This window comes from Ochotona curzoniae, unplaced genomic scaffold (assembly GCF_017591425.1).
Source record: "Ochotona curzoniae isolate NIBS_2020 unplaced genomic scaffold, NIBS_Ocur_1.0 scaffold_2453, whole genome shotgun sequence".
NCBI classification, from domain to species: domain Eukaryota; kingdom Metazoa; phylum Chordata; class Mammalia; order Lagomorpha; family Ochotonidae; genus Ochotona; species Ochotona curzoniae.
In genome coordinates, this window is record NW_024467094.1 from 6154898 (window position 1) to 6182587 (window position 27690).

The 27690-nt window shown below is 50.4% G+C and overlaps 1 protein-coding gene across 2 annotated transcripts in view; it reads right to left on the reverse strand.

Annotated features, from left to right (window-relative positions):
• The window catches only part of USP43 (ubiquitin specific peptidase 43), a 51047-nt gene extending 23527 nt beyond the window's left edge, over nucleotides 1-27520 (reverse strand). For both annotated transcript variants that reach the window (XM_041000912.1, XM_041000911.1), the window contains exons 1-7: nucleotides 26993-27520; nucleotides 18203-18334; nucleotides 12815-12918; nucleotides 8393-8485; nucleotides 7092-7227; nucleotides 3909-4044; nucleotides 2425-2560 (exon numbers count right to left, since the gene is read on the reverse strand). In XM_041000912.1, the coding sequence (XP_040856846.1) occupies nucleotides 2425-2560; nucleotides 3909-4044; nucleotides 7092-7227; nucleotides 8393-8485; nucleotides 12815-12918; nucleotides 18203-18334; nucleotides 26993-27520 (1265 nt within the window). The remainder of the gene's footprint in view (nucleotides 1-2424; nucleotides 2561-3908; nucleotides 4045-7091; nucleotides 7228-8392; nucleotides 8486-12814; nucleotides 12919-18202; nucleotides 18335-26992) is intronic.
• Between the last annotated feature and the right edge of the window lie 170 nt (nucleotides 27521-27690).

Sequence of the window (27690 nt, forward strand, 5' to 3'; positions counted from 1 at the left end):
CTGCCACATGTGGGAGACCCAAGTGGTATTCCTAGCTCCGGGGTTGATCTGATCCCAACCCATCTATTGTGACAATTTCAGGAGGGAATTAGTGGATGGAAGATCTGTAACTCTGCCTTTCAAATAAATTAATAAATAAATCTTTAAAATAACTGCCATCTTGGGGTCAGTGGTGTAACATAGTGGATAAAGCTACGCCTTGCAGTACTGGTATCCCATATGGATGCTCATTGAAGTCTTAGCTACGCCACTTCCGGACCACAGCCCTGGTACAGTACCTGGGAAGGATGGCCCAAGTGCTTGGGCCCCTGCACCTACGTAGAAGACTCAGAAAAAGCTCCTGGCTCCTGGCTTTCCACTGGCCTTGTTCCAAGCATTGTGGTTATTTGCAAATAAAACAAACAAACAAACAAAAAAAAACCCCAGCAGATGAAAGATCTCTCTCTCTCTCTCCTCCCTCTCTCTGCAATTCTGCGTATTGGGTGTATGAATCTTTTGGGTTGTGGGGGGACCCAGTACCTTGCTATTATCTGAATGTTTTCTAGTAACACTGCTGGATGTTTCAACCTACACTTAAAAAAAAAGATTTTATTTATTTTTATTGGAAAGGTAGAGAGAAGGAGAGACACAGAGACAGAAAGAGATCTTCCATTTGCTGGTTCACTTTCCAAATGGTTGCTATAGCCAGAGCTGGGCCAGTTCACAGCTGGGAGCCAAGAGCTTCTTCTGGGTCTCCCACATGGGTGCAGTGCTTGGGCCCCTCTGCTGCTTTCCCGGGCTCCATAAACAGGGAGTTGGATTAGAAGTGGGGTAGCTGGGACTTAAAACGGCACCCCTATAGATTGGCTTAAGCTGCTAATCCACTGTGCCAGCCCCTCAACCTATACATTTATTTCTCCCATGAACTAATGTTGCTCTCTATGGCTCATTCCATCTCAAGCATTTATCTCAAACATGTGAGACCACGCTCGTGTATTTGGCGTGGATATGAATTCACAACCTGGCACAGATCATTTCCCTCATGTGCCCTGTGCATTGCAAGTTGTTTAATATCATAACATCTTTTTTAAAAAATGGTCTTCCCCTCACAGTCTCCTGCTTTAGGTATTAAAGCTATCCCTCACCTACAGTCTTGGTTTTCTGGTTCCTCCACTACTATCCCCTCTCTAATCAGTTCGTGAATTCCCACAGCAGCAAGAAAGAAATCAATTAGACTTACTAGTTGAAGAATCTGTTCTTTCCCCAGGAATGGGAGCTCTGCCATTTGTAGCAGACGGTGCGTCCTTACAGGTTTACATCGGGTGTAACTGTACACACCTCTGCCCATATCACAATGTTTTAATAATGACAGCTCCATTCTGTTTCACTAGAGAAATTCTTCTGTCTTTCCCTCACCCCTACTACTGTTTTCTGGGTATTACTATCAGTTGATTATTCCAGTTGCAATTTAGAAACATTTTTCAACCGATCTAAGGATATCTGTATTTAGTTTTTTTTTTTTTAAAAAACCCCCCCTTTTTTTTAAGTTTGAAAAGCAGAGACAGACAGAGAGGGATTTTCCACTTGCTGGTTCACTCCCCAAATCCCAGGTAGAAGACAAACACATGGGACTCAACCCGGGGGGATCTCTCATGAGTGGCAGAGACCCCCCCCCATACTAGTGCCATCACCCGTTGCCTCCCAGGGTGCACACTGGCAGGAAACTGAATCAGAAGCAGAGGAGGGAGGACTCAAGCCTTCCGGAAGGAGCTGGGAGCAAAGCAGCTGTCCCAAGTGGCCGTCCAAAGCAGCATTTTTAAGTACTATGCCAAACACCTGCCCCTAACTTATCTTCAACTGACAAATCATAATTGCATATGCTTCTGGGGCACGACGTAACATTCGGACACGTGCACACACTGCACAATGGTCAGCTCAGGGTAGCAAGCACACCCAGCACCCTCAATATCATGTCTTCACAAATGTTTTACTCAGACTATTCAAGAAGTCTACCAGTTTTGTAATACTTATGTGTCTGATAACCGGTCATTTTAGTAGTTCTCGGTTCTGTGGACAGATGACCCTTCAATCTACAAACAGGGATTGCTTCCTATAGTCTTATAGCTGTTCTGCTCTTAGCCTAAGCTCACTGCACTTTCCACACAACACAGCCTAGAAGTAGTGAGAGCGGTGACAACTGTCCTTTTGCCCAGCAGCACAGCTCCTGATGCCCACTAAGGATGGCATCAACCACCTGCTGTGGGCAGTTGTTTCTGATCCCCTTGAGCAGGAAGTGCCCTGCTGCCCCCAGTCCTAGCTGTCCCACCTCGGGGACAGATGTTGAGCCATATCACATATGCATTATTCCAGACAGAAGCCCCAGTGCAGAGCTTACATCTTAGACATCACAGGGAAACAAGAAGAAAAAGATGATGTTAAACATACCTGCTAGCCTGCTGCCCTGACCCTACCAAGTTACAGAGGAGGATTAGCACCTTGTTCTCACTGTGGAGAAGCAGGGACTGTCGCGGACCCTCACGGGCTGCCAGGCGTGGCGAGACCGACAGAGCCGGTGGGTGAGCTGGGGAGAGAGAATGACATAGGCATGAAGCAACTGCTTTGCTCAGTGGAGCTCTGAAGCATCAATAAACCACCAGTGGGTGGGCGCCAGGGAGCACGGAGGATCCACAAGGCATTCCTGTTCTCTGACACCCAAAGATCCTATAGACACACAGCGTGGATTTGCGGGTGTGCCCAGGCAAATCATCTAGAAGCAAGGACGGGGGTTTCACGAAGGCTTTCCAAAGCCACCTGCAGAGCCACGCTGCCAAGAGTCTTTGCACTGTTCCTGTGCCTTGGCCAGTGTCTTCAGACAAACTGTCCTTGAGGGGCAACCCAACAGGTACGTGGTGAGGGTGAGGGTCTCTCCCACTGAGGGTATACAGGGACTGGACTATCCCCCACTCCCAATCGGTGCTGACATGATCACTCTCGGAGAAAAATGTGCCACCCCCCAGAGGAGTGTGAAATGAGGACTTGTTTCATAGGGTTGTAACACAGCCAGGGTCAGTCAGTGTCTTCTCGAAGATTCCAGGCCCCGAAACTCCCTGTTGGCTCAGAGAACCACCAACATCCGAGCCTGCTGTCTCCGCTGGCTGGGGGCCTGGGGCCAGGGAGTTATCTGGGACACAGCACTACCCCCATTATCCCAGGGAGATAAGTTCCAAGACATTCTGTGGATGCCCAAACCACAGATACTATTAAGCACTAAGTCTTTCCGTTCTTTACACATATCTAGGTATGGTAAATTTCAGCTTGTAATTTGACGCATTCTGAAACCAATCACATTGTGCAATAAAACAGAACAATTATAATCACATACCCGAATAAAAGTTTTGTTCAACTTTCTACATCATCTATTTCTGAAATGTTTCCCATTTAACACTTTTGGACCATACTTGACTGAAATAGCTGAAACCATAGAAAGTCACAGAATAGCCCCTCTGGCTGCCTACATTTGTGGGCATTTTACTACAAACTCAGACATTGAACCACCGGAGTCCTGAGCACAGAGAGGACCCCAGCTCCCACAATGGGCTACGGGCCCTGAGGCAGCAGCAGTGAAGCACCCCCAAACTTTCCCAGGTCTGCGGGAACCTGGGAAAGGAACCCTGGGACGAAAACTACTTTCCCAAGCCCTCCAGTGATTCTGGTATCTGTGACGGCTTTGAGAATTAACTGCGTCACTTTTCAAGGCCTGGGAATTAGCTGAGTCACTCGTCTTATCAACCATGTGTACATAAAATTATAGGGAAAACAAACCCGATGTTCCCAGTGCTGAAAATCAAAGTAGCATGCCTCAGCAGCCTTAGAGCACCCTCTCAAGCCTGCAATCCACAACTCAAATGAAACACCCAACACTGTTATACCTGACAGCGTCCCTTGGCCAGGCGACGGAGGGACTTGGAAGGCGTACACATTGTCGCCCTCTGCAATGGTATTCAGGTCCTCATCATCAAAGAAAGACCGCTGGAATCCACTAGGGTGCAGTTCAACCAAGATCACCTGGAATGAGAAGGATCCCCCTTGATCTTCAGACACAGCCCAATGGGAAAGAACCCTAAAAGTGACCGACAGTCTGACAGCCTCATTTTCTTCTTGCCTTCCTAATCAAACACTCCAAGGATAACCCTAAAACACCGACTACCGACAAACCTGAAAATCTAGTTTTGCCCCCTGCTAAGTTATCACAGAAGACTGGGCATGAAATAAAGTGCAGCTGAGACCCACGAGGGCACGTGCAGCTCATGACAACTCCACGGAGAGATTTCTAAAGAATGTCATGCATGGCTTTCCCACACGTACATAGCGCATGCAAGGCAGGGAAACAGGAAGAGCTGGGTCTTTAGGTTGGAAAGGAGGGCGGCTTTGCTTAAGGTTCTGGCTGCCAACAGAGCAGGGCAAAGCAGTGTCTCAGCATCTAGAACCCATCTCAGGCACTGTGGCTGGGAGGTTCTCTCCTAAAATATGGATTTCAGAATGTATATTTATATAAAGAAAGAAGGAAAGGATGAAGGAAGGGGAGAAAGGAAGGGGAGGGGAAAGGAGGAGAGGGGAGAGGAGAGAAGAGAAATTAAGCCAGCTCCACGGCACTGTAAGTTGTCTCTGCCTGTCATGCCAGCATCCCATACGGGTGCCAGCTCAAGTCCCAGCTATTCCACTTCCAATCCAGTTCCCTGCTAACCTGCCTGGGAGAGTAGCAAAAGATGGCCCAAATGTTTGGGCTTATTCACCCATATGGGAGACCTGGAAGAAGCTCCAGGCTGCTGAGTTTAGACTGACCCAGCTGCAGCCACTGTGGCCTTCTGGAGAGTGGACCAGCAGATGGAAGACCTCTCTCTCTCTCTAATTTTGCTTTTTAAATAAAAACAAACTAAGAGGAAGGAAGGAAGGAAGGAAGGAAGGAAGGAAGGAAGGAAGGGAGGGAGGGAGGGAGGGAGGGGAGAGGAGGGGAGGGAAGGGAGAAGGGGAGAGAGGGGAGAAGGGGAGAGAGGGAAAGGGGAGGGGGAGGGAAAGGGGAGGGGGAGGGAAAAGGGTAAGGGAGGGAAATGGAAGGGGAAGGAGGGGAGAAGGAAAGGGAAGGGAAGAGAAGGGAAGGGAATCAGAAGGAAAACTTGGCACAGAAATCATAACACCACTTGGACCCTGGTTTTGCCTATGTGAGTGCCAAGATTCAGGCCCCAGCTAAGTTCTTGACTCCCGTTTCTTGCTAGTGTAGACTTCAGGAGGCAGCAGGGGATGGCTCACGAACTTAGGGACATGGGAGATGCACACAGACCTGCAGGCTGCCTGGCTTTGGCCTGGCCCAGTCCTAGCTGTTGATGACCATTTGGGGAATGAACCCATGAAGGAAAGATCTCTATCTCCATGTCTCAGCTTTCCCACTAAACACCAATGCCAAGAAGGAAAAGTGGGATCGCGAAGGACAGGACGAGTCACAGAAAACAGTCAGGCTTGGCTAGTGAAGACATGCATGGCTGGGTAAAACCATAACTATTACTACAACTGAGGGTTCCAGGTGGAATTAAACTACTGGACAACATCTGTCAAGCACGACACCTAAATCAAAAAAGAAAAAAGGATGAGGGCAGTTAAAGCAACCCCAAATGTTAACTGGGAAAATCAACATTAGACTTTATTATGCATATAGACATTTTAGCAATAATTGATGATCAAACAGCAATCTAACATATATACTTCAAGCCAGAAGAGATGGAATAAAGAAAAATTCTCTAGAGGGGAGGGAGCACAGACACACACACACACACACACACAAAGAACTAGTAAAATTAGGGTAAAGAGAAAGTGTACAATCAAACACAAAAGCATATGCACCAGCGATCACAGATGAGCTGTGTCGAGCGGGCAGGCCGCCCGCCTGCATCCCAGCCCTCGCCTCCCCAGGAGTAGTCCTCATCTCCCACTGTCCAGCTTTCCTGACAGCCACTGTTTGCCCCAGCAAACTCCTCTCCCTTTCACGTCAGAGTTCACCTCCTGCACACAACCCTCACTTCTTGAGACCTCTAGGAAAACCCTAAAGGGTGGGGACCGATGCAAGCACACAGGTACGCAGACGCAGAACTCAACACTCTACAACCCAAGGGTGTTCATCTTCTCGGCTGCCTGGGCTAGACCTCAACAAAGGGCTGAAAGCACTCCTTTATTGGGAAAAAAAAAAATATCCTATATGGGAGAAACCTAACCCAGAGAGCAAAAGCCACTCATGCTTGAGGTCAGATAGCTAGAAAGTGGCCGAGTCACAGCTGCAACCCTTTCTCTGCCTGCCTCACGGGGCCCTCCCTCCAATGCCTTTACTGTGACCCCCAAAAACAAATCGTGAGGACTTATGGCACCCCTGGGGACACTCACATGCCCTATATCACAGTGCCAGTGTCAGCTTGGCATTCGATTGCAGCCTCATGCTAATGTTGACCCCAGGAAGAAGCAGGGGGTGGCTCCAGTACTTGGTGTGCTTACTGCTAACAGGAGAAACCTGAATTGGATTCTGGGTTCTGGGCGTAAGCCTGATCCAGCCCATGCTGCTGGAGACATTTGGGGTTTGAACCAATGAATGTTGTTTCCCTACTCTTCCAATACATCTGCTGTTAAAATTTTAAACAGTCGAATGAAAAGAAACGGACTGACATCATGGTGCATGAATAAAGCTGCTGTCTGTGACCCCTGCAACTCAATACCAGAGTATATAAGTTGGCATCCCGACTGCTCTGCTTCCCATCCAGCTCCCTGCCGATGCACCTGCCAAGACCCAGGAGGACGGCCCAGGTGCCACCCCTGTGGAGACCTGGATGGAGCTCCTGCTTCCCAGCTTGGGCCTCAGCCCAATCCCAGCTAACTGGGTATCTGGGGAGTGAACCAGTAAAATGAAGATTCTTTCTATTCTTTCTCTCAGATTAACAGGTTTGTAAATGAAGACAAGGAAGATATCTGGGGAAGAAATCCCTGGAAGCCACAGGCCAACCTCAGCAGCCCAGTGACATTTCATTGTCCCACCCAGCCAACCCAGCCACCACACCTCATCCCATCCACCACACCTCATCTACCGGGACGCTGCCTTCTTCTGCTACCATCTTCCTCAGAGCTGCCACTGTGCTGAGGATAGGCACAGCCAGGCCAACCCGCAGGAACCGCTGGCTCTTGGAGAGGAAGACCAAAGTGACGCTCAAGAATCTGGAAAACAGGGAAGGTGCCTGAATGCCTGCTGTCCGCTTTCTGGGAGTCCTGCACTTTCAGTACACTGCCACCAGGTGGCAGTAGAGAGCCAAAGAGGTTGAGAGGTTTTTTTTCAGAAGAGTTGGATAACAAAGGTTTTCACAGTTCAGATCTCTGATCTCAAGCCTCTATCTAATTGAGACAGAAGACCGGCGGAGGGGCGTGGGGGGCCTTCAAAAAAATCCTAGGAAAGTGCGTATCATGAAAAAAATGAACATGAATTATGAACATTTTTGGCAGCAAAATAAACTTTTGATCGCATGCTCCACAAACTTTTTAAAACTCCCTCCAATCTTAAGCAAAAACCCAACCTTGATGCTTGAAAAAGTAAAGCAGAGAGGGTGTAAATCAGCACCCTTGCTGATGCTCTCCCTTCTGCTGTGCAACCTGCCTTCCGAATCCCTGCCTCTACGTCCCCGCCCTCGGCACTCCTCCGTGGTTATTTGCTCTCCTGTCCTAAACCACTCTGTGGGCCAGGGTACATACAACCTGCTGGTGGAGCCGAGATTTGAACCCACGCAATGATCCCAGCATCTCAGATCACTGCTAGAAGACAGGATCTGGTGCAGTCACTAGGTGATGGCACAGGATCTCATAGCCGGCAGCGAGTCTGTGTGGTCCAAGGTCGTGTCCAGCTACACACCGAGGACAGAGGATGCTGACAGGCAGAGTCGGAGGAACAGCATGCGGGTGCCAGGCCCGGCAGCTTCCGGTGTGACCCTCGGCTGGCTGCCTCCAGGGCCACTGCCACAGCTGGGGCTGGCTCTGCTGCTCCTGGCTTCCTTCCACATGGCCGAGCCCACCTTCCCATCCCTCCTCCACAACCCATCCGCCTCCTCTTTTCTCTGCTCCTTCAGGCCATCTCTGGATTTTGAAATAAAGCAAGTGCTGCTGGACACAGATGAGTTCGCACCAGCTTCTGAATGGGCGGAGGAAGGCCGCTGGCCCTGGTGCTGACCGCTAGAGCAGCAGCAGCTTTCTCAGCTGGAGCAAGCCCACTGCGACCTTCCACGGTGACCCTCATGTCCCTGCCCCTTACCCAGCAAGGCTGGCAGTGGTCGGAGAAGTGCTGACTCAGCAAAGGAGGCACAGTGGCAGGTGCAAGCGAGGCTGGGGGACGTACCTCGTCTGACGCAGGGGGATGGGCAGGGACACGCACAGGAACGGATCGAACGTGTTGCTCTGTTTCTGGCAGTGTGGACAAGTCAAGGAAGACCTGTGGGGTAGGGGCAACAGAGGCAGGATGTCATCAAGCATGGGCACTGGAACAGTACCGCAGGAGGATCGACACAGAACAGTCACGCACGTGTCCACTGCTCGGCACGGACCTGACGGAGCGGAGGCAGGAGTTCGCTCCAACAGGTGCCAGCCCAACCTGCTGATACCCATGGTGGCAGCCCACCAGCAGTCCAGCTGCAGACCACTGGGCAAACAGCACATGGTAGAGCAGAGCTTGCAATAAGGGGAAGGCAGCCCGGGCCGTGTGCTTGGTTGGAGCAGTGCAGCCCACGATCTGCAATGCCCACATTCCATATCCCAGCGGTTGGGTTTTAGTATCTGCTCTAGTTCTTTCTTTGTTCTGTTTCATTTCTTTTTTAAGATTTATTTACTTGAAAGTCAGTTTTATGGCCGGGGTGAGGGTAGAGAAGGAAGTGGGGAAGACAGAGACGGGATCGTCCATCTTCTCATTCTCTGCCGCCAACGGCCGCAACTCCAGCATTCCAAGCAGGTGCTCCAATTTCGTTTCCTTCATTGCATGGTGCATCGGGGTTTCTGCACGCTGTGTTACTTATCCTCAAATCTGTTGTACTTCTTGGTGACACAGAACATCACCGAGTAGCCTGGCTTGGGCTCTGGGCTCTGGGCTCTGGGCTCTTGCTACAAGCCATTGCGAGTCAATCTGAGACGTCAGCTCTGGGATCAGAACCAAAGGTTTCCCGAGTCCCGTGGAAAGTGCCACTGTGCAGACCAAACAGGAAAGCTGGGGTACAAGCAGGCACAAGATCTCGGGGTGCTACCCAAGGGGAGGCTAACGCACCTGCCCACTACCAAGCCGCCCACTTGGATGCTAAGTGTCAGAGGGCATACAAGGTATCAGGAGGTGATCAGTGGATTTCTTTCATTAAATGTATTTATTGGCGAGGTAGAGAAGCTCTGGTGGCACAGGTGTCCGTCCGCTTGCCATCCGTGCCTCCTAGCAGCATGGGCGCTCCAGTGAGACAGGGGCCGGGGGCTGAACGCCCAGAAGAGAAGGTAGCAGGGCACGAAGGACATTATGTAGAGCACACGTCAGTACAGCCGGCCCTCCCGACAGCCAACCCCGTGTCTACCTATTGAACCTGATGGAGATCAAATTCCCCCCCAACGTCCCATAAAGTAGGAGCCTGTCCTGAACACAATCCACTTCCTCCTGTCATTATTCACCACACAACTGGAGAAAAGGTAAGAACTAGTTCCATAGCACTTCCGCTGTAGTAGGTATTGCGAGTTATCTAGAGACGTGTGTGTGTGTGTGTGTGTGTGTGTGTGTGTGTGTGTGTGCGCGTGTTACAGGCAAATACCACATTCCATAAGGGACTTGAGCATCCATGGATTTGAGTGTCTGAGCGGAGTCCCAGACCCAAGCTCCCTCAGACACCAAGAAACAACTTAACTTGCATTTCGCTCTCCTGAGCAAGGGTTTAGGGTCCTTGTGGTAACCACAGGAGCAAGCATCATGGGCAGCCACTGGACTATTTGAAAGCAGACCAAGAACACAGTGTATGTGGCCAGGAAAGGAGTGGATTAAAACCACCACCACCAAGGGAGGAAAGAAAAAGGTCAGTTTTAGGGGCCTGGCCCCCACGAAGTGCTCCCTCCCCTGGGCCTCCTGCTTCCTTCCTCTCGTCCTTTCCTGCTTCCTGCAGCCTCTGCTTTGGGGAACAGATGCTAAGACGGGTATCCTACACGTGACTTTCATGGCTAGCAGCCTCCGCAAAACTGCCCTTCACCGGGCACAAGAACAGGCATGGCATCACGCAGCATTCACAGCAGTGAAGGGTGCCACCGGGGCATGCTGTGGCCAAGCTGGCTATTGTCTCAAGACCCGTTTCCCTGGTGGAACAGGAAGTATGAAGTACCATGGATTTTTTCTTTTTTTCTCTCCATCGCTAGCAGTTCCGCTGTTCCAGTGGAAAGCAGTGTTGGCATTCTTCCAAAGGCGCCCTCTACCACCAGCCTCAAAGACACTGACCGTGACCTATCTATCTTATCGGCGACGACTGAATAGGGTATAAATCCTAAATCAGGACAGCTTCCAGGAAATTATACACACACATACAAAAAATATATAGAAACCTCCCAAAACGGATGGCAATCCATGGCTGTAATTAAGGGAGCTCCAGAAGAGTGAAGGCTCATTACTTCGTTGGAACGAAGAGAAATCAGACAAGAAGGCCACCAGGGGACCCATGAAGGCGCTGTCGGGTCAAGGAAAGGGAGTTAAGAGCCCGCAGCTTCGCAGAAAAGCACAGCTTGGCAACGACTTTAATGTGGCCATCAAGGGGAAAGGCTTTCAGAATTCTTTCTGGGAGGAAATAATAGAGAACAAGAGAGCAGGTCTTCGGCGGGGCAACCAAAGTCGCAGCAGAGAATCACAATGAACGGGGCTACGTGAGACGGAAAAGCGCCGAGAGAGGAAGACGCGGGGAGAAAGCAAAGGCTCCACGTGGAACACACGCATCCCATACGGGAGAGCCTGGCTGGGAGTCCTGGCTAGCCCGTTTCTGATCCAGCTCCTCGTTAATGCACCTGTGAGGTGGCAGAAGATGGCTGGGGTACCCACGTCCTTGCTACCAAGTGGGAGACTTGGAGGAAAACTCCAGGTTCCTGGTTTTGGTCCTGGTCCAGCTCTGGCTGTCCCAAGTCATGTGGGGAATGAAGCAGGGGATGGAAGATGTCACTTTGTAGGGTCAGTGTTGTGGTACAGTGGGTTCAGTGTTGCGTGCAATGCCAGCATCCCGCAAGGGCGATGGTGTGGGATCCAGGATGCTCCATTCCCAATCCAGCTGCCTGCTTGCTCAGTGCTGACCGTTGCAGCCATGTGGGGAGTGAACCAGCAGATGGAGCATCTCTCTCTCTGCCTCTCCCTCTCTTTCTGTCTCTCCACTTTCAAATAAATAAAATTAAAAAAAAAAAACACCTTGTAAACACCGAATAATTTTTTTAAAAAACATTTGATGGCTGATTTATCATAGATAAGAATGGACTTCAACAAAACTGTGAAGAAGAAAAACTGCCGTGCCTTCCTTCGATACAAAGATTCTTTTTAAGATTTATTTATTTATTTGAAACTCAGAGTTACGCACCTAGAAAGAGAGAGGGAGAGATCTCTCTGATGATGGTTTCTCTCTCAAGTGGCCCCAACAGCTGAGATGGAGCCAGGTCAAAGCCAGGAGCCAGGAGGCTCATCCAGGTCTCTCACACAGGTCCAGGGGTCAACGCACGTGGGCCATCCTCTGTTACCCTTCCCGGGGCATCAACTGAGAGCCAGAACAGAAACTTGAGCAGCCAGGACACGAATCGGTGCCTTTATGGGATGCCAGAGTCCAACCCACAACCCCTGAGCTGCAGCACTGGTCCCATAAAGATTCTTTTAAGAAAAAAAGAAAGCCAAGGCAGGTGCTATGCTTCGGAGACCTGCTGGAGGACACAGCCTGATCCTGCCTCTCACAAGGTGAGTCCATTAGAGAGGGCCAGTGTGACAGATGGCAACTATGCCACAAAGCAGACCCCTAAGGATGGAAGCAATCCGACTGTAGTGTTTGGAGATGGGAGTCTCTGGGAGGTGACCTGAATGAGACAAGGTGACTAGGGGGAGGCTCCATGACTGAGTCATTGTGGCTTTAGTAAAAAGGGGAAATGACAAGAACATACACACACAGACGCACAGTGCCTCTTGCCATGCAATGCCTTTCGCCTTCTGGGGACATTGCCAACAAGAAAGTCATCATCAGGGGGCTGGTGGCAGGCTAAGCTTCCACCCATGGCATTGGCATCCATACAGAAACCGGTCCATGTCAAGGCTGCTCCACTTCCCATCCAGCTCCCTGCCTATGGCATGGAAAAGCAGCAGAGGATGGCAGCTGGTCCTTGGGCCCCTGCACCCATGTGGGAGACTTAGAAGAAGTTCCTGGCTCCTGGCTTTGGAATGGCTCAGCTCCAGCCATGGCAGCCACTTGGGGAGTGAACCAGCGAATGAAAGGCTGCAAAACGTCATCTCTCTGTAACCCTGCTTCTCAAATCAAAATAAAAAAATAAATAAATAAAGGCCATTACCTAAGCAGCCCTTGACATAAAACCTCCCGAATCATCGGCCAAAATAAAACCGCGTTGCTTTATCATGTTACCCAGGCTGTAATGTCCAGTTGTCAGGGAAATAAAAAGACTAGGATGAAGACCACAAGTGGAAGAGAGCAGGGCGTGTATGACTGGAGTTGTTCCATGACCGCAGGTACCCCGGGAGACGGGCAGTGGGCAGCAAGAGCCTTGAGGCTTCCCGTCTTACCTGTACTGGGCTTGGAAGTGGCTTTGCACAAAGCTCTGGCCTGGAGGAAGCTGGGGGGATGACGCCAGGAGGTTCTCAGAGGGTTTGCTGGCTTGAGGAGGCAGCTGCAAGAAAATGAGCAAAGGGAACAGGTGAGTCCCCATTCTCTTTCTTTGCCAATCACCCGACTGCTTCCTCCGGGCCTCAGCAGCCCGTTTGTGCCTCGGCACGCTTTCAATCCTCCTCGCCCCCAGAATGGTTGGGCCCTCGTGTGCATCTCTACCCAGCTGGGCCTTGGCAACCATTTTTTTTGCCTCTTGGACATTTCACCTGAGTGGGCATCGGTGGCCTTCAACTTACTCCTCATCAAATCTCTCTCCCTTCCATCTATTATCCCACTTCACGGATCCTAGTGGCTACTCGGCACAAATACACCATCTTTTTTGAAGGCAGATTTTTACAGAGAAGGAGAGATGGAGAAAGAGGTCTTCCAGCCACTGGTTCACTCCCTAAATGGCCACAATAGCCAGAGCTGAGCTAATCCAAAGCTAAGAGCCAGGAGCTTCTTCCAGGTCTCCCACATGGGTGCAGCACCCCAAACACTTTAGCCATCCTCCACTGCTTTCCCAGGCCATAAACAGGGAGCTGGATGGGAAGTAGAACAGCTGGGACTAGAACCAATGCCTATATGGGATGCCAGCACTATAAAGCATAAGATTAGCCTGTTGAGCCACCACACTGGCCCCAAATTCAGTCTTTTATAGACAAACCAGACTTTACTATCCAGAATGTGATATATAAGCTGCCTTTACTGCCTGTATTGGTGCAGCTGTGGCTTTTGTTTTTTTGTTTTGTTTTTATTTTTTACATTCCCTGGTGCATTAGTTTCCTGTGGTCAATATTGCAAATTATCATGAACCGGAAACATCAAATAACAGCAAGGCAATCTTCCCCGGATCTCACAACCAAACCTGCAAAGGGTCTGTCACTGGGCTGAAATCCAGGCATCAGGGCGGCCGTCCTCCCTGCCCCAACTCTAAGGGAGAAGCTATTCGTTGCCCCTCCTGACTTCTAGAGGCATCTGCAACTCCTTGGCTTGCAGCCATACCACCCTAGTGTTCGAGACTGGCATCTTCAGATCTCTCTCTGCTCTGTCTTCACATCTCGCTACCTCCTCCATGTCTTGCTTGTAAAAATTCTTGCCATTGCACAGAGAGCCCACGGGAATCATGCAGGTGAATGACCTCATCTCAAGCCCTTCCCACTTGCACACACACAATCTTAACCAGGTAAGAACCTCTGATGTAGAGACCATGGCTCAACAGGCTAATCCTACATGAGTGTCAGTTCACATCTTGGTTGCTCCACTTCCAAATGAGCTCCTTGCAAAAGCAGTGAAGGATGACCCAAGACCTTGAGAACCTGTGTCTACTTGTGTCTACTTGAGAGACCCAGAAGAGGCTCCTGGCTTCTGATCAGCTGTTCCAGTCATTACGGTTGTTTGGGGAGCAAACCAGCAGATGGAACAACTTTCTGTCTCTCTAAATCTACTTTTCAAATAAAAGGCAGAGTGAGTGACAGAAAGATGGAGGTGGAGAGAAAGATCAATCTTCCACCATCTGGCTTACTCTCCAAATGCCTGCAACAGCTAAGGCTCATCAGAACTGAAGCCAGAAGCCCAGAGCCCCATATGAGTCTCCTACGTGGGTCACAGGGGCTCAAGCACTGGGGTCTTCCTCCACTGCCTTCCCAAGCATGAGCTGGGAATTGGACCACAAGCGGGGAAGCCGGTGATCAAAAAAGTACTCCATTATGGGATGCCAGGGTCGCAAGCAGTGGTTTAGCTCACTATGTGGCCCCTAGAGGCCTGGCATCTTACGAGACAGTGGTATCATTGTCTGAGGCTCCTGCCCACCCCTAAAGGCAACCCCAAGATCAAAGTCACTCGGAATACAAAGCTATTCAGTAAAACATAAACTTCCCTATTTATTCCCATAGAACATGCCCTAATTTCTTGACTTTCATTATCACTCCTGAGGTGGAATCTTTTTAGACATTTTCTCCACGAATCATTCCCACCCCCCACCACACACACACACACCATGAAACACCATGAAACACTACAGCTACACTGCATGTGTGCTTATATACGGAATGAAATATCTCGTCCTCCAGGAACTGGAGCATTGGCACTCAGGTGAACTTAACCCATAGGGAATAATAACCTGCAGGGGTGCGGTCGACCCCTCATCCCACCAAGGGTCCTTTGGTATTTATCACATCACTCACGGGTCATAAACATGAGCCTGCTGCAGATCCGGTTGAATTTTGAGTCCCACCCGCATTTGCCTTGGTGGTGCCAGACCACGTGATTTCATGGGTCTTGTATGTCCAAGGGGCTGAATGCTCCCCACCTCTGCTTAGAGGGACAGACATGCCACAAGGTATATAGAGAGGACCTGAGTGGGCTTTGAGATCCGTGCTGAAGGATTGTAGAAAGCAGAGGCTGAAAGCAGGCAAAAGGAATGCCTGAAAAGTGTCTGGAGTAAAATCACAGCAGGTGTGCAATTTACTTCCAAGTACATTTAAAAAAAAAAAAATAGCAATGGGTGGCCAGAGAGATGAACAGATGGGCAAATACATGATAATGCAAATTTCAGTAAAATGTGAATTGGAGAATCCAGGTGGGTGGGTATGAGAGTCCACCATAAAATGAACCTGCTGTTTCCCTAAGCTTGAAATTGAATTCTGGGACAAAGAAGGAATCGTCTTTGTTCCAACGAGTGAAGGAAGACAGACAACAAGGCTGGAGAGAGAGTCCGGTGCCATGTTGGAAGAGGGTTGAGCTCAGCCAAGAGCCTAGCACCTGTTCACATACCTAGCCTGGGCAGTTGGACCATCGGGGTTCAAACCCCAGCCTGGCTGGCACCTGGCTGTCGGATCCAGCTGAATGAGGACTCGCTCTCTCCGCTGCAGTTCCCTAATTGTAGTAAAGAGATCATGCTGGAACCTCCAGAGCCCTCATCCAAAATGCTTGGGGCCACAAGCATGTTTCGGGTTTAGACATATTTGCATCCAAATAATGTGATGTCCTGGAAATAGGGATCCAAGTCTAAACATCCATCCATTCATCCACACATCCATCCATCTGTCCACCAAGCCACCCACTCAGCATTCCTTTCTCTGGGGGAGCAGCCAACCAGCTCTGGTCCTATAGAAGTTCCCATTGGTCCCTATTCACACCCACATGCAGGTGACTCAGATGTGCCCAATGAGAACAGCCTATTCTTCTGACCACATACCCAGCAATGGATGATCACCCTTCCCTGTGCTTCTTCTGGAATCCCAAGCTCGACAGGTCGTTTGGGTATGGCAGAAGGCCCTCTGGCTGCCACGTGGGCAGAGCCAGTCTCAGGAACAAGAGGTGAAGTCAAGAGTCCAAGACCTGCCAGCACAGCCCCAGTCCTTAGATCCAGCTCGACAAGAAGTCGGTCCAACCCTTGGACTTGAGGCTCATAAAAAGTCCATAAATGTGGCTGCCTTAAATCGGATTGAGTTAAACTTCAGACATGGTTGTGGTCCCCTTTCTGCTGTGGTAACAGGATATTGCAGATTGGGACGATTTACAAAGGAAAGAAGTTTCTTTTCCCACCATTCTGGAGGCTGGGACAACCAACAGCTTGGCACTGGCACTGGGTGAGGACGTCATACCACAAGGTATTGTGGTGCGAATGGAGAAGTATGTGCCAGACAAAAGCGGGCTAGACTCCTTCCGGGACAATTAACACACACAGCAAGGACTGCATTCCTCCATTCACCAGGGTGGCACCCCCAGACCCATCGCCTCCTCAAGATCCCAGCACCTCTGAATGCCTTGCATCGGCGACAATCAGGTCTCAGCACGGACTTTGCACAGGACTAACTGTGCTCAAACATGGCATACTTACAGCTGAAAGGGTCTGAATCTGCAATGGAAGATCGCCATTCATAAAGGAGGAACCTTACAACCCAGACAAAGCAGCATAAACAAGGCACAGTGTACAAGCCTTCCAGGTTTTGTATGGCTTCACTGGGAGTCACTGGAGTAGGAGGGAACTTTCTAAAATAAGAAAACAAACTTTCTAGCCACGATTCCATGGTCACTCAACTTCTCTAGATAAGCTGCAGGGCTGAAAAAAAAAAATTTTTTTTTTTTTTAAATTTTTAAGAGAGGCATTTTAGCTCATTTCCCAAATGGACACAATGGCCAGGGTGGAAGTAGGCTGAAGCCAGGAGCCTGGAACTTCCTTTTGGTCTCTGACGTGAGTGCCAAGGGCCCAAGTATTTGCACTATCACCTACTGCTGCCTCAGAAATGGAGCAGCCTGGGGCTGACACTGCAGACTGGAGGGTTCGGCCAGTACCTGCAGATACCAGCAGCCCATGTGGTCTGAGCTGCAGCTACTCCACCTCCAACCCAGTTCCCTGCAAAAGTGCCTGGGGCAGCAGCAAACAACGGCCCAGGTACACAGGCCCACGTACCTGTGTGGGAGACCCAATGACAGGCCTGGCTCCTGGCTGTGGCCTGGTCCAGCCCACCTGTTGTCATTTAGAGAGTGAAGCTGTAGATGGATGATCTCGCCCTTTCTCCCTCATCACTCTCCCTTTCAAACAAATACACAGGATGAAACAACAGGATAACAGCTGACTTCATGGACAAAGTTTAAAACGGGGAAAAAAGGCTTCACTTCTCGGGCTGTTGTTATGGTAGAATGATAGGCTCCAGCAAATAATAAAGGGACAGGAAGGTGCCGCTTTGGAAACCCAAACATTTTCTACAATATTTTTAGCGGGGCTAAAGTGTCCAAACTTAAAGTAAAAGTTGCAAAAACCCGCTCTCATAAAAAACACTCTCATAGCTGTATTCACATTGACCATGGCATGCACAGAAAATAAGGTGTTTCCCCAGTCTAGTCCAGGCCACTGCAGACAGGGAGAAGTGAACCAGCGGATGGAAACACACCGTCACACAAGCGCTCTCTCACTCTCTTCCCACCTCCACATAAATTTTATAAAGACCTGGAAAGCTCATACATACACCCTCTTGAGAAAAATAAAAAAAGAGATGAAGAATTGCTACCCTGTGAGATATACATGAGAGAAAGCAAGAGAGGTGTTGCAATAGCACTGTCTGAAAATAACAAGAAACAAGCGCCCGTGGCCCCAGACGACCACACTAATGCACGGAACGTAGATTCAAAAAAATTTTCCCCAAATTTCACACTCCCAGGAAGCCCTCCTATTGTATCCCAGGACACCAGACTTGAGGAAACGCCTTATCTAAAGCAAACACAGCAGGAGACGAGGGCAGGGGACAGCAATCAGAACCTACAGTGTCGGGCACAAACGTGTGCTTTCCGGGGTGACCCACCTTCTGGGAGGCAGCTCTTCGGGACGAGCCCTCCAGGTCCTCATGCACGCGGTCCAGCAGCCAGAGCAGGAACTCCAGGGCGTCATGTTGGGAGTTGCCTTGGAACTGCGAGCCATACTTGGAAACAGCGTTCTGGAAGGAAGACAGGGGTCAGCTCAGTGCTGTCACCTCCCAGGCTGCCCCTCGGTCTCTGTGGGCCTCCACCCAAGATGACAACACCACCAAGCAGCAAGGGGTGCAGTCTGCCACTGAAGTCAGTCTCAGACACTGACTGATGGCGGATTCTTGATCCAAGACGGACTGTGTGCGTGGTGGATTTTGGATCCCTCTGACCATCTGGCCTCCCTGGAGTGTCTGACCTCTGCCTGCTGCCTGGGGTACCATGCTCCACTGGTCTGGGCTCCACTAGCTTATTCCTAATTGTCTCTCTCTCACTCTGTCATCCCACAGAGGAACAGTCTTCTAAGCCTCCTTACTCCCACACAGAGCTCCAACTCACTCTTTTTTTTTAGCTGACTGTGAAATTGACTTTTTTTAAACACAAGGAGGGTCAGGCCATTTGACATAGCATGGAAAGCTGCCACCTGCAGTTCTGGTATCCCAAACGGGCATTGGGTTAGAGTCCCAGCTGCTCCACTATGGATCCAACTCCCTGCTAATGTGCCTGAGGAAAAGCAATGGAGGATTCTCTCCAAGTGTCTGAGCTGCTGCATCCATGTAAGGGACCTGGAAGCAGCAGCTCCCAGTTCCTGGCTTTGGCCCAGCCTAACCCTGGCCATTGTGGGCATCTGGGTAATGAACCAGCTGATCGAAGATGGATTTCTCTCCACATAATCCCCTCCCCTGTCCCGGCCCCACCATTTCCCTTTCTGCAACTTTTTTTTCCTTTTTTCAAAGATGTATTTTATTTTCATTGGAAAATCAGATATACAGAGAGGAGAGACAGAGAAGAAGATCTTCCAACTGATGATTCACTCCCCACATGGCCACTACGGCCGGAGCTAAGCCAATCCAAAGTCAGGAGCCTGGAGCTTCTTCCAGGTCTCCCACGTGGGTGTAGGGTCCCGCGGCTTTGAGTCCTCCTCAACTGCTCCTCAACTTGAGTGCTCCTCAACTGTAAATTTTAAAAATATTTAAAACTGTGTAATAATTGTGTCACTGTATAAAACCTATCTCAGCCTTTGGAAAGTTTGTTGCAGGGGTTGGTGCCCTTGCAGGGAGTTTACTGCTGCTTCCAACACCTGGCATGACAGCCCATTTCAGAGCTGCTTTGCTGCTGATTCAGCTCCCTGATTAAGCAGCAGAAGATGATGCAAGTATGTGTGGAGGTCCTGGATGGAGCTCCTGGCTCTGGGCGGGTCCAGTCCTGGCCACTGCAGCCATTTGGAGAATGAACTTGTAAACAGATGATCTCTCTGTGTGTGCCTAAAACACCCTCCAGGCCCAGGGTCCTCCCCACTGCAAGCAGTCTCAACAGTTGTTTGAGGATCTTTCCAAGGCACCTTGCTACACAAGGGCAGGCATGTGAGCATCCAAACATAAGCAGACTACGCTCTCTGGGTGTGCATGCAGCACGATGTGGTCGTCTGTGCCACTCGCAGACTGCACAGCCAAGCTCCAGCTGCATCCCATGCAGGTGCCTCCTCCACTGGCACATCCTCAGCTGGCACCTGCCACGGGGACCAGTCTAAGCAAGACGGTGACCGGGACAGTCCTCACCACTGCCGGTCAAAACCAGCACCTGGGACTGTCTTCTTTCTTCTTTCTTTTTCATCTTTCCTTGAGATTCAAAGAAATTCTAGAAATGTATGTGAAGCACACTTCACACCTAACTCATTGCAAGCCTGCTTCTGCTTCTTGATTCCAACCACATCATTTAAATTCTTCCCTCAGGACTTCCCTGTACTTCAACTCCCCCAAGCCTGGGCTGACAGAATTGAAAAAAAAAAAAAATAGAAGATGCCCAGTTAAATCTGAGTACTATATAAACAACAAATAAATTGTTCATTGAAACACATCCCATGCAATTTGGGAGATATATTTGTGCTAAAGAGTGTCTATCTGCAACTCAAATCAACCAGGTGCCGGGTATTTTGTCTGGCATCCCTACCCACAGTCATCCGTCAAACCTTCCTCCCAGTAGTCTTCCGTATGGACAGCAGGCACCCCCATCTCAGAAGCTCTAAGACTCATTCTCCCTCTTATGCAGGTATAACGTTCAGGCCCTCAGCGGTCACACAGTTTGGGCTTTGGCTTCCTAAAGGGCTTGGTCCTTCCCCAGTAGTACAACTCCAAGACACTGCACCCACCTAAGGGGGGCCCAGTTCTGAGTACCCTCCGTGCCAGCCCACTGGACTCATGGGAAACCAGATGATTGCTGCTGCCACACCGGACAATAAAAATCCTTCCTTATTCTTCCCCTCCCCACATCCATAACACCTTACAGAGTAGAAATATTAGCTGCCACCCATACCTTATCTGTCCCAATATCTTCTCAAATCTGGCTCTAATCTAATGAATTGTTATTGGTCTATATCCAATTATAAAATATCTGGCAGCAATGTTCTGAATACTTTTTTTTTGGAAATAATTAAATCCATGATTTCCATGGGAGCCATTTCCATAGGAAGTCTATTAAAATGTGACTTGGAACTGCATGAAAACGAAATTCTAGCTTGGGAAAGATAATAAGCAACATTTGGTATTCCTACCCTGAGTGTTTGTGTTATGTGTGTGTTTTCTCTCCCAAACATTGATACTTTCTAATATATTTTCTTTTTCAATTATTCCTAGCTGTCTGGTCGTTTTTATGAATGGCTCACTTTCTAAGTGCCACAACAGCCAGGCCTGGGGGAGATGGAAGCCATGAGCCAAACACTCCATCTCAGTTTCCCAGATGGGTGGCAGGGGACCAAGCAGCTGGGCCACCCATCATCCATTGCTCTCCTCAGATATATCAGCAGGAAGCTGGATCCATAGTAGAGTAGCTGGGATAGGAACTGGCACTCCTGACCAGAATGCCAGCCAAGGCAAGCTGCAGATGGACTCGCTGAGCCACAAAGCTCACACCCACTCCGCTGTGCTCTTTATGGTTATATTGCCTTTGGCTGGCTGGCTGGCTGGCTGGCTGGCTTGTACCTGACCTCAGGTGTGACAGCCAGAGTCCTAAAACGTGGGATTCTAGAACACGGGTTTCTGTTTGATGCGGTTTATTCCATGTCTTGGGACTTTTACAACATAGGAAAGACAAGGTTTCCTTGTTTTCAAAAGGTAGGGCCTCTCACATACTGGAGTCCCTGCCACAAAGGTGGAGGACCTAGCTGGAGTTTCTGACTCCTGCCTTCAGCCTGGTCCAGCTCTGGATGCTGCAGGAATTTGGGTGAATTTGCCTTGGAATTAAAGATCTCCCTATTTATCTTTGTGCCTCTGCCTTTTAGATAAAATAAATTTTATACAATAAAAAAAATAAATAAATAAAAAACAGTATCTCCGAGTACCTCAGTACGAGACATCATAATAGAACTGAAATTAATTCTTAAGTACATAAACTAAATTCCAGATAGATATCTTCATACAACCACAGAAAGCTCAGAAGTAAGAAAAATAGAATATTTACCAACAGGGAGGTTATCCAGGGTCTGCGCTGTGACACAGCATCTTAAGTCGCCATGTGCAACGCCAGCATCCCATATCAGAGGCCCAAAGTCCTCCTGCTCCTCTTTCTGCAGTGCACTGGGGAATAGCAGCCAGCTGCGGCCCCAGCACCTGGGTCCCTGACACCCACACGGGAGCCCTGATTAGAGATCCTGGCTCCTGGCTTCTGCCTGATTCAGACCTGGCTGCTGTGGTCATTTAAAGAACAGATGGCAGATCTCTCTTCCTGATGTTCTTTCAAGAATAAATAAGTAATCCTTGAAAAAAAAAAAAAAACAGAAAGAACCGTTCTGCCCTTCCCCACACTAAGATGTTATCAAATGACCATCCCCTCTTCCCCGGGGTGTCCCACCCACCTTTCTCCCTACCTCAACACTCCCCACTCTAATCAGAGACTCACATGGGTATGTAACTCCTCTCATCTATACAAACAATGTTTCAAAACAATTTTTTTTTAAATCTGTTCTTTTGGTCTTAAAAAAAAATAGGAGAATGGCACTGATGTTAGGGCACTGTGGGTTAAGCCACCACCAAAGCTGGCATCTCATACTGAAGCAAAGTTGCCGCTGCTCCTATCCAGCACCTTACACTTGCGAAAGCAGTGGAAGATGGTCCAAGTCTCTGGGGCACCCTGCCACCCGTGTGAGAGACCTGATGGAGTTTCAGAACCTTGACCTGGCCCAGCCCTAACCCCAAGGCCATTTGGAGAGTGAACCGGCAGATGGAAGACCTCTATCACTCTGCCTTCTTCAAATAAATGTCCAAAAAGAAAGAGAGAAGAGAGACAGGAGACTACACTATAAGTCAACTGAAAACTTCCAGGATTGCGGTAGAGATGACGAATGCCACAAAGGTTAAGGAATTTCTAGACGCAAACGAAAAAGAACAAGAAAAAAACAGAATGGAAACACCAGTGATAAGAACTGCTAGCACAGGCCCGGGTAGCCTAGCGGCTAGAGTCCTCACCCTGAACGCGCCCGGGATCCCATATGGATGCAGGTTCTAATCCCGGCCACCCCTGCTTCCCATCCAGCTCCCTGCCTGTGGCCTGGGAAAGCAGCTGAGTATGGCCCAAAGCCTTGGGACCCTGCACCCACGTGGGAGACCCAAAGGAGGCTTCTGGCTTTGGATCAGCTCAGCTCTAGCCATTGGGCCACTTGGGGTGTGAATCAGCAGACAGAAGATCCTCCTCTCTGTGTATCTGACTTTCCAATGAAAAAAAATAAGTATCGGGCCCGGCGCGGTGGCGCAAGTGGTTAAAGGTCCTCGCATTGCACGCCCGGGATCCCATATGGGCGCCGGTTCTAATCCCGGCAGCCCCGCTTCCCTTCCAGCTCCCTGCTTGTGGCCTGGGAAAGCAGTCGAGGACAGCCCAAAGCTTTGGGACCCTGCACCCGCGTGGGAGACCCGGAAGAGGCTCCTGGCTTCGGATCGGCATAGCATCGGCCCGTTGCGCTCACTTGGGGAGTGAATCATCGGACGGAAGATCTTCCTCTCTGTCTCTCCTCTCTGTATATCCGCCTTTCCAATGAAAAAATAATAAAAATAAATCTTTAAAAAAAAAAAAAAAAGAAAAAAAATAAGTATCTCTTAAAAATAAAATAAAAAAAAAGCCTGACAGCTCTAAGACAGACTTAGAAACAGAGAGATCTGTCCCCTCGTTCAAAGAGTAAATCTAAATATAACCACAGGATCACGTTTCTCGGTGCTCGGAGCTGAGGGGCGAGAGCCGCTACACAGCCTGGTGACTATAGCCAGGGTTGACGCGCTGCACCTGACAGCTGCTCAGAGTCCCTCACTGTTCTCACCACCAGAAACTGTGAGATGACAGACATGCTAATGAGCCTGGATTAATCCTTTCACAGCACATACAGATATCAAAATATCATGCTATATGCTGTAAATATGTACAATCTTAATTTCTCAATTATAATCCAACTAAAGCTGGGGAAAATGTGTTTCAAGGAGACACACTGGAAACTTGGCATAGGCTTTGGGAAAGAAATGTATCAATATGGGCACACAAACAAATTAAGCCCAGTAAGGCTGATGTAAAAAGTATAAAGTGGTGGACACTGGGTCTAGAGGCTAAAATGTCACTCAGGATTCCTGCATCCGATACAGAGTACCTACTTTTTTTTTTTTAAAGATTTATTTATTTATTGGAAAGTCAGATATACAGAGAGGAAGATCTTCCGTCCGATGATTCACTCCCCAAGTAACCGCAACGGCTGGAGCTGAGCCAATCTGAAGCCAGGACCCAGGAGCTTCTTTCAGGTCTCCCATGCGGGTGAAGGGTCCCAAGGCTTTGGGCCATCCTCGACTGCTTTCCAAGGCCACAAGCAGGGAGCTGGATGGGAAGCGGAGCTGCTGGGACTAGAACCGGCGCCCATATGGGATCCCGGGCATGTTCAAGGCGAGGACTTCAGCCACTAGACCACGCTGCCGAGCCCTTTTTTGTTTTTTTAAGTGTATTTATTTATCTGTTACACGTAGAAGGAAATAGACTGATTTTCTATCCACTGGTTCGCTCCCCAAATGGCCACAACAGCTGGAGATGAACCAATGAGAGGCTGGGAGCCAGACGCTTCTTCTTAGGTCTCCCACATGGGTGCAGGGTCCCAAGGACTTGAGCCATTCTGCTCTGCTGCTTTTCCAGGCCATAAGCAGGCAGCTGGATTGGGGAAGTGGAGCAGACAGGACTAGAACCAGCACCCATATAGGATGCTGACAACACAGAGGATTAGCCTACTATACCTCAGCACTGCTCCCCAGAGTAACTCATTTCAAGTTTCAACTTCTCTCTAGATTCCAGCTTTCTTTTAAGGAGCACCGTGAGAAGCAGTGGATAATGGCCCAAATGCTTGGGGTCCTGCCACCCACATGGGAGACCCAGATGAAGCTCCAGGCTCCTGGCTTCATTCCATCTGGCCCAAGCCTGGCTGTTTTGACCATCTGCAGAATGAGCCAGCAGATGGAACGAAGGTCTCTCTCTAACTCTGACTTTCAAACAAAATAAATTTTTAAAAATCAGAAAAGCAGTGTACCTCCATGGACTTTCTAATTGTAAATATATTGTAAATATATTGTAAATATATTGAAACACATCAACACTTCCATGATAGTTACTTCTGAGGGTATGGGGGTTTAGACTTCCCTCCCACCTATTTGACTTTGTTTGAAACAATGAGTTAACTTTGAAAGAACGATGATGGGCAGGCAGGATCTGGATTGGGGGCCACCACTCATCAGGTACCCCATTTCCAGAAGTCTCTGCCCACCGACAGACACGCATTGAATGAAGGAATTGCACCCAGCTTCCCATCTGCACTGCACCATGCTGTACATTTTCAATTATTCAAGAGGCAGAAAGACAAAGAGAAACAGATGGACAGAGATCTCTACCCACTAGTTCTCTCCTCCCAACATGCCCACAGCAACCAGGGCTGGGCCAGGCTGAAGCCAAGAGCCAGGATTCCCAGCCTGGGTTTCCCACGTGAATGGTAGGCGCCTACGTGCTTAAGGACTGGAAGCAGAATGGAGCCCTTCCCTCCATCCCCCTTACTGTTTTTTAAAAAGCCCAGATTCTGGTGTTGTCAGCTCCTCCGATCCTCCCTTCCCCCCAAGGGTAGCTACTCCACAGCCCCAGGAAACCCCGGGCTCCATCTCCCTCATTTGCATATTAATAACTAGCTGACTCCTTCAATGGCTAGGCTCCCGGTGAGCTCCTGGGGCCCTGGGAATTAAACTGCGGGAAAGAGGTTAAAATTCCAGATTGAGCCGCAGAGGTGATGAGTAATTTCGGAGTTTTCTTCAAAACTCCTTGGACCTTTCCCATGGCTGCATTAACCCGGCCAGGAACGCACCCACCAAGAGCCGACCACAGGACGATTCTCTCCATCCCGAGGCGAAAGGACGCAACAGACAGGACCCCTGCACCAGCCACAACAACTCGGGACTACGGTAGAGGCTGCCAAGAGCCCATTTTACAGCCGGAGTCAAGTCGAGGCACCACGGGATCTTAGTCGCAAAGCTCCAAACACCTTGTTCCTATTCACCATACACCACCCCTCCTGCTAGGGTGGGGGAAAAAAAAGCCAAGAACCCCGCGCGGCCCGGGAAGGTGGGTTTGGCATCCTCACGGGTCCCACGGCAAAGGCTGCTTTCTCAGGCCGAAATTCAAGAACGGTGATGCCTGTGGAATGAACCCTGACAGGTTCCCCCTCCCCCCACAACAATCCCGGGTCTGTGGGGAGCTGCGGCTGGAGTGGTGGTTACGGCAGGAAAAGCCAGCCCGGTGCATTGAGGATGGGAAACTATGCAATCCAGCAGGGACCTCAAGCCAACACTCCCCTTCCTCCCCCCGCCCACCAGCGCCTCCCCACATACCAAGTCCCCTCTGCCCCGAAGTGTCCTCCCCCCAGCAAGCAGACGAGGACCTTGGGGACAAAGATGGAAATTCCAGTGCTGACACACGGCTGACTTGAATTTGCATTCCACAAAAAGGTGCATCTCAAAAAAATTGCACACGCCTTGCCTTTCCGGGGCGGGGGGAGGGGGAGACACTCTGCAGCAGCCCTGGTCCAAAGGCTTGCACCCCATGCCTTTCCAGTCACCTCCAAGGTCCCGCCTGCTGCAGCCACGACTCTGCGCCTTCCAGCCCAGGGCCCTGGCACGTGGTGCTCCCTCTGCCTGAAGCATTCCCAGATGGCCGCCTGGCGAATGACCTTTTCTCATCCTTACGACCTCATCCCTTGACAAGCATCACTCCTTGCCTCTGAGGCCTTGGCCTGCGAAGCCCCCTTCCAACCTGCACCCTGGAGGAAGGCAGCTGGAATCCGGGCCCGCACAGTCTTGCACGTTCCCTCCCAACAACAAAAACCTCAACACGCTGCACCTGTCAGCTCTCCCGTACCCGATTCCTTCCTCAACATAACATACCGGGAAAAGAATTATCTCCTACAGAAAACACACACACACGCATGCACACACACACGATAGCGTCCAATGACTCCAAACAAGGCTGAAGTGCTACAGCACAAATAGACACCCCGCTCAACACGCACACACCTTTTCTCCTTTCCTCTCAACCCCGTCCCCAGGAAAGCCCAGTCCGTAAGGCCGCGCGTCGCCTACCTTGAACTCGGCGGAAAGTTGGGGCGTGTACTCGCGCGTCCAGAGCGCGCGCACGAGCGCCGCCAGCTGCTCCGTGACCTCGGCGCTGCCCGGCGCCGCCCGGTAGCGCCCCAGCGCCAGGAACTCGGCCAGCAGGTCCGTGTTGCTGAGACACTGCACCACAGCGTTCATGAAACAGGTGTTGCCGTGGTTCTTCAAGCCCTGCGCTCCCGGCGGCCGCGCCCCGTCGTCCCCGGCGAACTGGGGCTGGGAGCCGGGCGGGTGCTCCTCCCCGGGGCTCCCCGGAGCGCCTGAAGCCGGAGCTCCCGGGGCGCAGGCAAAGCCCCCCTCACCATCGCCATCGCAGTATCCCGGCTGGGATTGAGGCTGAGGCTGAGGCTGGGGCCGAGGCGGTGAATCCCCGGAGCGGGAGCGGCTGCCCAGTGCCAGCAGGAAGCGGCTGAACAGGCGGCGCAGGGAGCGGCGGCGGCGGGGCCGAGGCGCGGCGGGTGGACCTTCTGCCACCGCGTCCCCCGGGCCCGGGTCCATGGCTCCCGCCCACCCGGCTACCGGAGCGGAGCCCCCGGGCCCGAGGCAGTCGAGCCGCTCGTGGGCCCTTCAAATTCTCGGAAACCGTGACCAGCTCCAGCTACCTGCGAGCCAGGTGTGCGAGAACCGGGTAGAGGCGGAGCCAAAGGCGAGGCCGCCCCACCCCGCCC